The sequence below is a fragment of the Varroa jacobsoni genome, unplaced genomic scaffold, assembly GCF_002532875.2.
Source record: "Varroa jacobsoni isolate VJ856 unplaced genomic scaffold, vjacob_1.0 scaffold_367, whole genome shotgun sequence".
Classification (NCBI taxonomy): Eukaryota; Metazoa; Arthropoda; class Arachnida; order Mesostigmata; family Varroidae; genus Varroa; species Varroa jacobsoni.
Genome location: NW_019213269.1, coordinates 240,185 through 250,938, shown reverse-complemented (window position 1 = coordinate 250,938; position 10,754 = coordinate 240,185). Strand labels below are relative to the sequence as shown.

The following is a 10,754-nucleotide window of genomic DNA, read 5'->3' as shown; positions in this document are numbered from 1 at the left end:
TATTTTACCATGCGAGTGTTTAATCGGCTTATTAAAAAACAGTTCAATAACGTTATGATTCAGCAGGAAGCATTTAGGCTCAATAAAGTGTTGAACATGTCTTATGCTTTAAACTTTACAGCGGTGCTAGCAGTCGCCATTTTCTTTTCAATGTCATTTACGTTCACACGGTACACCAGAAGGTGTCGAGAAAGGTAAGGACTGCACAAGTGACGCCCCTTGATACTATCAGACATATTAATGAATAGACCAATGAGAAGTATATAGATAACTTACCTATTCTAAGCAGATTATTACTGTTACGGCATGGGAACTGCCCCGTTTTTCCGAAACATCAATCTGTTCAATAGGGATATATCCTGCACCGTAAAGCGCGGGCACTGCATATTCCTATTTCTTACCTGGGCTTCATATTTTATTTTCAAAGTGCCCTTCAAAGGTTTGGCGTACTATAAAAATTAGTACGCAGAAAAGAAAGCTGATTTATGCTTTCTCCCTATGTGACGCATTGAAAAAGAGGAAAACGTTATCTTTGAAATGTAATAAGTGAAACCATCAATTATATGCGGTTCCTATCCATTTATTTATTCCACTAGTTCTTAATAGATAGAAAAAATCCCAACTATTTAACATGATAAATATCTTAGATTCTTGTGTACATGATAACTGGTCGAACACGAACGGGGAAACTCGTGAGAGCTTTTCGCGTGACAGTCGATATCTCCGCGATGACACGTCTATACACATCTATTCGATATCTAGAAAAATCTCTTGACTACTTTATAAGATGACAATTTAGTCGCTCACATTGTCCAGAATCATACCGGGAATGGGTTCGTCTCTCTTGTCTAGCAGAGATGTCAATATTTAACGCCAAAGTGGAATTATTCAATGAATAATATGCCTGTTAGGGTGCGGCTAAGAGTCCCTAACTTGATATGCTCTGCAATGTACGATAGCAGGACTAGCGGAAGTGGGTCACAAGAAGACGAGAACGCCCAAAATAGGCAAACATTCTTCTTTCTTATAGGGGCTGCGATGTCTACGTACGTTCTCGATAACATCATGGCCGAACTTCTGACCGCAGTGGCAGAAATGTCCTGTACCAAAAAAAACAGCCACCGAAGTCATTGTAACTTAGAAGTTGCAGATGTAATTATTTGTTAGCGGGCGCATGATATTCAAATGAATCCAATTCTAATGTAATTTATAACGCGCCTTAGCTTAACTTGCGTCGGTAATATAGTACATGTAGATGGTGATTAGAAATGGCTTGTTTGCATGCATGACAAATGATTCGATACGGGACATCTGGTCATGCAGATACCTGTTGAAATCTGAGGATCTTTTTTTGCCAGCTACGTATGAACGCGCGTCATACAGTGTATTTTCTTACGTCTATAATAAAGCCTGGAGATATTTCGTCGATCCATCACAAATAATATTAGGCGAATGTACTAGAAAAAAAACGGTGTATGAGATCTCTCATTAGTTGCTCGCTCGTTATCATACGAAGTCCTCCTCATATCTGTACATATTATAAACCATGTGCAAACAAAAAACAGTCGTAATCTATTTCATCAATGATCCTATAGACGATACCTGACCGTTGCCTGGTCTATACGGCTTGGCAATTCATAGTTTCGTCTTCTTCTATAGTCAACAAAAAACAGAAATGGCTTCTGACTGCAGTGATTAAGGCACTTTCCGCCGGCCTGAAGCGACGAGTACGAGACAGTGCCGTATACAGATTTGTATTCCCTTTCAGACATCAATCGTACTGCCAACTGTATCTACGGAATATATGCTTCGTATATATTATTAAATATAAAAATAGTTCTGTGACCATTACGTTGTTCCCATGCACAGTCGGGATTACATGACCACCTTTGTCTTTCTTGTTTAGTACTTCGTTTTACTGCTACGTCGTGGCTATGTTTACTTTGGTTAGTCACACTCTTTTGCTTGTCGAGTGTACATGTGTATACAGTGGCCATTCAACCGTCACTTTGTCTCTATTTGTAAACTGATTGCGCCGTTTATTCTCGTACAAGCGTTTGTGCAAAAATTACGCTTTTATATTGTGTGTACGTGAATGATAAGAGTGCATATATATGTATATATTAAATTTAAAACACGATAATTATAGTTCGATAGAGCGGCACGGTGATTGAATTCTTTTATGGGATATCCGTCATCTATTATTTATGTTGCGACCCTTGGGACTCAGCCTAATGCCCCTGGACAGTGTCGTAGATTTCCGAAAAGGTCTGGCTTTATTAAAGTGTTCAGTTTTGTAAGGGTTCGCCAAACAGGTAACGAAACAGTTTGAGCTCGATTTTATTTCCCCCTGAAGAACACTGTGTTCCTGGTGGGATATTTCTCCGCAAATGTCTATCTAGCACCATTGAATTTACATACCGCCAATTAGCGTTAGTTCGAAAAAGAATCGCTTCGTCGTATCTTACACGAATTGATTATAATACATTCTGCCAGCAAAACAAGAAGCGTCGTCTTCAACTTCGTCAACTTGATAACTTAGTATTTGTCTTAGGAATCTGGCTGACTTTGGCAAGTTAAGCTACCGTTTATGTTCAATAGATGTCCTGTATGTATGTAATCCGTCAAGAGGAAACTACGAGAGCCAAAAAACCGTACTCGGGGCACTATTGTTATTATCTAAAACTAGTAGTTATCAATTGTGGTCCGCATGTAAAGAACGTTCTCGCCGCCTGCATACGTCATCGGTTGAGGTTTGCCAAGCTTTCGGTACAGGAAGCCCCGGTTCCTCAGTGACAGGAGGAGCAATATGCTGAGCACTACGGTCACTGCAGACATCACGACAACGACGAGATGGAGCAGAGAGAAACCTCGGTGGGTAGCAATCGTTTTTGCCGATAACCGATGTTCTCGCAACCGGGGATCGTTAGCCAGCGGATCGAAATTGTCGCAAGGCACCTCACTGGCCTGCAGCTCGCCAATTATGTGGCCTGCAAACGCCGGGGGACTACTGCATCGAATCCGATTGTTCACTTCTTGTTTTCTAACAACCTCAATTATCCAAGTGAAGTTACAATTACAATGGAACTGATTTTTTCCCAAGTCGAGATCGTCAATATCATCCCAGTTGAGGAGGTCCTTGCTAAGCGTCGTAATTTGCGTGTCGTAAATAACGAGATTCCTTATTTTCGGATACTTTACCGGATTGTTTTGCATCTTTAGACTATAACCAGAAGGAAACAAAAAGCGGAGAAGCCAGATTAGCTCTTGTGCGAAAAAAAAAAAAGTAGACGAAGTACAATTGACACCAATATCAAACTGAACCAGTTATTGCCCTATAAGATTCTTGCTTATTAAACAAACATACAAACGTCTACAGCTGCAAACATGGCTCTATAATATATATAACGTACAAGGGCATGTGGCAAAGAGGCAAGCGATAAGGCAAATGATCAAGCAAAAGTTCTATTATTCATAGTAGTTTCCTGAATCCTGATACAACTTTGCGTCATGATTTTTTAATTAAGTTAATATACCTACATAAATGCCTTGGGATCGATGTAGAGGAGGTTTTTACAGTTTTGGATCTTTAGGTTGCGAAGCATTGGCAAGTCGCTGAACGAGTAAACCTCGATTCGGTGTAGGCTGGACATATCATGCAAGATTAGCTGCTGGAGATTTGGAAGATCTGAAATCCAGTTTAATATAGATTGCTTTTATTACTTTATATGGAAAGTTTGCTTGTAACCGAAATGGAGGCATCAACGATCGGCTACATGTAGATAGTTATTGCATACAAGCACACCATTTATTTCTTTATTATTCATAACCACCTGTTTCTAAAACCATATCTACTCTGCTATTAACCTGCTATCTACAAATTTTACCGTCAAGTTCTCAAGTTCAAGACAACTTGTCCCTTGTAAAGCAGATGCGAGAAAACCTAAAAGGTAGGATTCATTATTTAAGCCGTAGCTAGTACATATTCTTTAAGGTAAAAGTCTTTTTTATCAGTAGTTAGCGTACATCAAACCATGAGGTGCATTAACCCGCTACATGCTTTCTTGGGATGGACTTTAAACGTATGATATGTACGATGTCTTGTCTACGCAGTAGGGTAAATGAAAGTAAAAGAACAACTTCGTGCAAACCTCACGAAAATATAATCAAAGATAGTAGAAAAATATATTCGTATTTAAATAACATTGGAACAATACAATGATAATAATAAAGATATCAGATTGTGGCTTTAATCATCTCTTTCTCCAGAACATATATAAATCTTTACTCACAGGGGAATGACGCCGGCCCAAGATAGTGTATGGGGTTTCCGCTGAGTGTTAGGACCTCAAGCCTGAGCAGTTTGGACAAAGCCCGATACGGTACTGTTTCGAAAAAATTATTTCCCAGATGGAGGACCTGAATGTCCTTTGTATACTGGAACAGGTTGTCGTCGAGCCTGTCTATGTAAAGTTTGTTCTACAAATAAGTGAGGAAAAGACAAAACAACGGAACTTAAAATAGGGCAAATAATATTCAGAGCAAATGCGTATTTATAAAAAAAAAAGCTATGGGATTTTAAAAATCAAACAGCCTTATGAGCAGGCCGTTGTCGAGTGGTATACTTCAATTGTTGATTGCATCAATTACTGCATTGCCATTACAGTGTAGCACATATATGTTTGATTTCTAAAAAGAGCTAGGTCCATTCTGCGATAATTTTCGTGTGACAAAATCAGAAACTGTTCGCGGAAGCTTTGAGCGATAATTCGTCATCCATTTTCAAAACTTTGGCGCGAAATGAATGGCACCTACCATATGCAGATGCGTCAACTTAGTATTGTTCCTGAAAACAGAACTGTGGAGACTGTCAAGGTGGTTCTGGTCGAGGATCAGGTACCTGAGATTTGACAGCTTGGCAAAATACTCCGGATGAAAATGCTTGAATCGGTTTACGGACAAATCGAGTTCCTCAAGACGTGGAAGATAAGCGAAACTGTCATCTTCCAACGTAACCAGGTTGTTATAAGCCAGCGTAATACTAAAATGGCAAAAAACATAACGAAGGAAGCCTAATTGCAATGCCTACGATAATTATATCTACTTGTACGAAGTGTGCTGTCTATTTTTGGCCCTTGTCGTTTACTGCTTGATGCTTTCATTATTCAGTCATCCCTAGCATTTACTGTTTTACGTTTTCATCAATATAAAACGTGTTAATAATATCCTGCAGTGAAACAATTAACTTCACAGCCGAGTCTACTCATCGCAAAAATTCGAACGAAGTGATTTCACATTGTTAAATAGATGCTACACACTTAGAGCATCGGTACTTTAACCGACGCTACATAAATAGCTTTGATATGTGCCTATTGGGCTGGGTCACGGTAAGCGCATTAGTTAGAATCTGTGCCCCTATTCGGTATTATTTATATGTTTACCATCTTCAAGAACGTTACAGGTTTTCTAAACTTGCCTGGCATAAAAGCTTTGTCAACATGCTGAAAACTAAGGTTTGCCCTAGTATGTTAAACTTTGTTAAATTAAATATTATTATATTAAATATTATTCGACTAAAGTTACAATCATACCACAAAAAATAAGTTAGTTCGTTTTATTTCCAGAGATATTCATGAGTCGTCGAAAACTTAAAATAAGAACATCTGAGGTTTGTTGACTTCAGGGTAGGCAAATTGTTTTTTGTGACATTATGACGTTGTAAATAGTTCCAAATTAAAAGTTTAAGTTTAGCCTAACCAGACCCATTGTTCTAACGTGGTCTTAAAATGACGATGAAAAAACTAAAGAAGTTAACATAAATGAAAAATGAACACGTGCTTCTGTGATGCCGATTAAGAAGGAAAACAGCCTACAATACAAGCTGAAGCAAAATTCAACCTGTGTTTTTTCTAACCTAGTAAGGTTTTTGAAGGCGCGGAAGGCGAAAGGGGCGATATAACTGATGTGGTTGTAGGCAAGGTTGATCTGGGTGATATCGACACCCTCAACGAAGCTCTCCTCGTGAATGGTAGTGAGTTGCTGGGTCGATAGGTCAAGGACGTTATAGTCACGTGGAGCTTGAAGCAGCAGTACGTCGCTGAGTTTGAGCTCTGTAAAAAAACATACAGCACGCCATAATTTCTTAAAAGTGGTGATCCAAAAAGCTTTTTGTCTGGGTCTAAAAAAAAATAGGCTTTGAGCCCTAGATCTTCACAGAATTGTATTTGACAAGCAACTTGGTCTTCGGCCTGTACAAACGAGTCCAACATTTCGTAATCGTTCTGATTTGTTTAATATATGACAGTTTAGTGTATAGTAGTAGACACTTTCATATTCAGCTAAGACACTTTAGTTTCTACGCAACGATAAACTTACCGGAGTTACATGTGATCTGTTTATTGAGACAAGTACACTTCATGCAGATGTCTAGTCGATCATTCACCGATGGGTTGCCGGTAGTTTTTCTGTCGCTGCTAAGCAGCTCTGCTGACCCAGCGCAGCTTATCAGCAATAAGCATGATAATATACATATTCCTTGGGGCGACATTCTGTCGATAACACATACAAAAAACAGAAGATATTTTAATACGAACCGTACGAAAAATTTTACTTCCACTGTTACTATCGCTCGTGATCAGAACCTGTTAATCATCGCTATGAAAATTAAGGGCCATCTTAAAAGCGTTGGCTTCTCGACACCGATGCCAGTCACTGTCTTTTCGTCCAAATCCTCAACTATTTTAGATGCATAATGTTGTTACATACTCTACCAACATCGTTTCCACCAACACCGTTCTATCTAAACTGGCTTTTCTGTTTAAGGCACATTTTAAGGTTAATTAAGGCACATCTAATAGCTGAGATGTGAAAACTTGACTTTGCTCATAACGACTCTTATATATATGGCAGCGCGGTCAATTATTTGAGTGTACCGCTGGGAAACAACCTGGTCATAGGATTGTTCGGGACCCTAAACAATCTTCGTAATCCTTTAGAAACCTTCGGCTATCGTAGGCAGCTCAGCTCTTGCACAGTTGATTCAAGAGCGACATTGTAGAGTGCTCGTCAGCTCGACATTGATCGTGACGAATACCACGTGAGCTTACGCTTTCCTTTGTTGCCTCTTTTCCATCAACGGAGAACTACTACCAACTAGGCGTAAGAGTCAGCTATATCGTTTTAAATTAGAATGTTTACGTGCGCTATAGCATCGTAAACACTTCCTCTGTTTTGCTATATTGGCTTATATCGCAAGTCGCCGAAGTAATAAACGGTACAGGGGATTAGCACGTTACTAAGCAATGCTGACTGCATGGGTTTAATACCCAGCACTTGCCAGTTTTTAGGTTGGTGAGCGTAATTTCTAGTCCCGCTAGAAAGTGACAGCTGGCTTTGGACTTATATTGACTCGCATTCAATTTTTCCATGGCAATGTCTACTTCTGCGTGTAAGCGGTATTTACTGTGTGGAATTTACCATGATTCGAGAAAACGTAAACATAGCGGTGTAAAGCGGTAAAGTAGCGGTGAAAAAAAGAATGATAATAATTGACAATTCCGTGAACGCTAACGAGCTCAGGAGGCGAACACACTACTCATCAGCTATTCGGTTATTAAGGATCAACCTATGGTATATTTCAGGTTACAAAATGGCGGCTGCCAAAACGGAAGGAATATAGCTTCGCGGCGGATTGGTACTTCTAGCGATAATAGGTTTTCGTGAGCACTAGCCGTTACATTGGATTTTGTATTATTTCAAATTGGCCCAACTGGGTTTTTAGCGGTATAACGAATACATTCGCTTGCATCTAATTAACCGATGCAAGATTTCCACCCACAGTGTATACGCCAGATTATATCTCGCACACATGTGTCGCACACTAGCGATCCACAGAAACTGGTTGCCAAAGCTTTCCATGAAGAACACGAAGGTGGCGATGAAAAGAACTACGCCCAGCACTGAAATACGTATTAGGAACGCAGTTGCCAGGAAATGGAAGTGACCAAGTGAACGGATTCCGCCGACTGTTACTTTGATTTTCTTCATATCCACATCTCAGTATCTCTGAGTTAAGGGTACGGTCATATCTTTTATGATGCAAGGAACAGCTTCAACGTATTACTTGGTGATGCGCGCAAAGTCTTTGGCCAATGCTTTGCTCCAATTAGATCTTGCGAGTCAATCAGCTGTTGACAAAATGTGAAACAATATTTATTAAAAAAACAAAAATGAACAAGTCTTGCTAATTATCTAGCTAAATATCAACAATAACAATAATGATAGCCTGCGCTGAACGCTATCGTTAGACGATACCAAAATACTCTTCACAAATATCTTCGCTTCCCAACCGAAGTAGATTATCTTTTCTGCAATCCCCATCGCGGGCACATTCTGCACCCGATGTACATTCTCTAGTTACACTTTTTTTGGCCTGTTAAAGAAAGTATAAAGACGGTGGTATTGTTGACAAGGGCTCATATGTGCACAGGTGTTAAAGCGTTTAGATTTAAGGACTCACGACCTTCGCCTTATTCTAAAACAAGCTCAACTACCGGGCATGCGTGGATCATCTGGCCGCAATGGCGTCATCGTCTTTTCATCTAATCATTAGTAGTTTAGCCTAAAAACACCACAACTGAATGTATATTGAGCCCACTACAACTTCGTGCTGATATGAAACTTACTCTGAGCGAACCCGACGAATGGAATGTTTACACAAATCCGAAAACGCATATAATTTTAGGATAGAATATTTAGACTATAACGGCAACTTTGGTTTAGATCCGTTAATCTCCTTTGACGAACCGAAACCCGACATTTATATATATTATATTCATTCACGCTGGCGTCACACGCAAACGGTCGAACGAACTTTATGAATTGACATCACTACTAGGACAAAGTAGCAAAACGAAAAAAGTAGGACAAAGCAGCAAAAGCAAGCTACACCCATCTCCACCGCAGGATATAATTATTGATGCTAATGAATTTTTAAAGAGACGGTCAAATTAATAATCATATATAAATATATTATAGATATTAAATACTAAATAGCCCCGTGCCGGCAACCTTCCGGTGTCGATAGTTTGCTGTAAGCGGTTGTGTTTCACGTTCTATTATCAGTAGCGGTGATACCGAAGAGCGATAACAGTAGCAACATCTATTTGTTAAGCCACATATATAGATCTCGTGCGGTTAACAATATGTTTTTTTTTAGGTGCGAAAGCCCGAATTAGATCAGTCCTGCCTAAAAGAGCAGGTCCTTTTCATCGTTGAAGACAAGATGACTATTTAATGCTTCTGTTAAAGGTCTCTGAGTGCCACTCAGTCTGGCGAATGTCTGTATCAGTAGAGGCCGCTAGTGCAGACAATCAGGACGCTATTAAACGTACGTTGGAGCCATCGCCACTTCTAGCAGCGGCCACCTTATAAGCAAGCGAAATGGCACGCCAAAATCACTATTAACATTAAATGTTCACTAGCGTTTTTGCTTTACATGGGTATTATGCTTGCCATACAAACAACGGAAGTCAGTATTTTGCTTACTAAACATTTAATTCTACAGAATGATGATGCTTTTTTGCAGAATGATGATAAATTTTCAATAATGAATGAACTTGTATTCAAGAACGTTTACGTTTAGTACATACGTATAAGTAGGAATGGAAATGAATCATAATCATGTAGTGCTAAAAATCGTATTATTAATTAAACTTTTTAAATATTTGCAAAAAAATTGGATGCGTAATATTTGAAACGTATGTATACACAATGTTAGACACTTTCAATTAATTAATAAAGAACACACGTTGATATTTTTTAGCTATTTCCGCACTTCGAGGATATTTATGCATATAAACAATAACAAAGCCAAAGACTGCGACGTCATAACAGCATTCGATAACGCTTTGCATTGCATCTGACCAGTCAGCACTTCAACACGATATACACTTGTCCTAACGAGCATAGATATCTCTTGTTTGGATGAATAGCAGGTCTAAACTTTTTCGAAGTGTGATAGAAAAAAACTTTTTTTCTGGAGCCTCCGCCTCCCCGATTACGGGAGGCCTGCTACCAGAAAGAAAGTAATTTTGTAGTTTACAACGGACTTCATATCTGAATGGATTTTAAGGACTGTCGTTTACCTCAAATTCGCGGACCTTGACGTATCGCTGTTTCACCTTCGAAAGTAAAAAGTATATAATATACCCATTTGGGAATCTAGATACAATATATATATATATATATATAATAGTGTTATAGAAGGCCATTATGTGAATCCAAATCTGCTCCAAACTTTCACAAGGTTTTTGAAGCCGTTTTACTTGTAGAAACATTTACCTATAGAGCGTTCGCAGCTGCAGAGCCTCGGGCGTTTCTTAAATGTTCCTACAAACGCTTCTGAATTTTCTGATCGTTCGATGTCGATCCGAACAGTTCTGCGAAGCATTTTCTTAACCGGCTTGTCACGAAGAGGCCAGCAGTAACTAAACCCGGCCCCGTCCAGAGTACATGCATTCGTGCATCATGCTGCTGGCCTTTGTGTGCCATGCACGATGTCATTTTAATTAGTAACACAAGGTGTTTTGTACAGCTGTTTCTTCACTAGCAATATAGTTCGTAATGAGCGCTAAAAGTAGATGGATGCAAGCCGTATCGGACAGAAACATAGCAAGACTATGGCCATTACTATATGAGCTCACTAATTATCATTGAGTTGTGTTGTTCACGATTGATGCTCGTCTGTGGTAGTG

General features: G+C 39.3%; 1 protein-coding gene across 7 annotated transcripts in view; it reads right to left on the bottom strand.

Moving 5' to 3' along the window:
* Window positions 1-526: 526 nt before the first annotated feature.
* The window catches only part of LOC111259782 (uncharacterized), a 30,867-nt gene continuing 20,639 nt past the window's right edge, over window positions 527-10,754 (bottom strand). For 5 of the 7 annotated variants that reach the window (XM_086968013.1, XM_086968012.1, XM_086968015.1 and 2 more), the window contains 6 exons: window positions 6,376-6,548; window positions 5,915-6,110; window positions 4,816-5,041; window positions 4,293-4,479; window positions 3,541-3,688; window positions 527-3,223 (listed from right to left, as the gene is read on the bottom strand). In XM_086968013.1, the coding sequence (XP_086824139.1) occupies window positions 2,686-3,223; window positions 3,541-3,688; window positions 4,293-4,479; window positions 4,816-5,041; window positions 5,915-6,110; window positions 6,376-6,547 (1,467 nt within the window). In that variant the 5' untranslated portion in view covers window position 6,548 and the 3' untranslated portion in view covers window positions 527-2,685. Of the gene's footprint in view, window positions 3,224-3,540; window positions 3,689-4,292; window positions 4,480-4,815; window positions 5,042-5,914; window positions 6,111-6,375; window positions 6,549-6,765; window positions 6,792-6,946; window positions 7,074-10,754 lie in introns of those variants that run through there. The other 2 variants (XM_086968011.1, XM_022832003.2) reach the window with 2 other exon arrangements.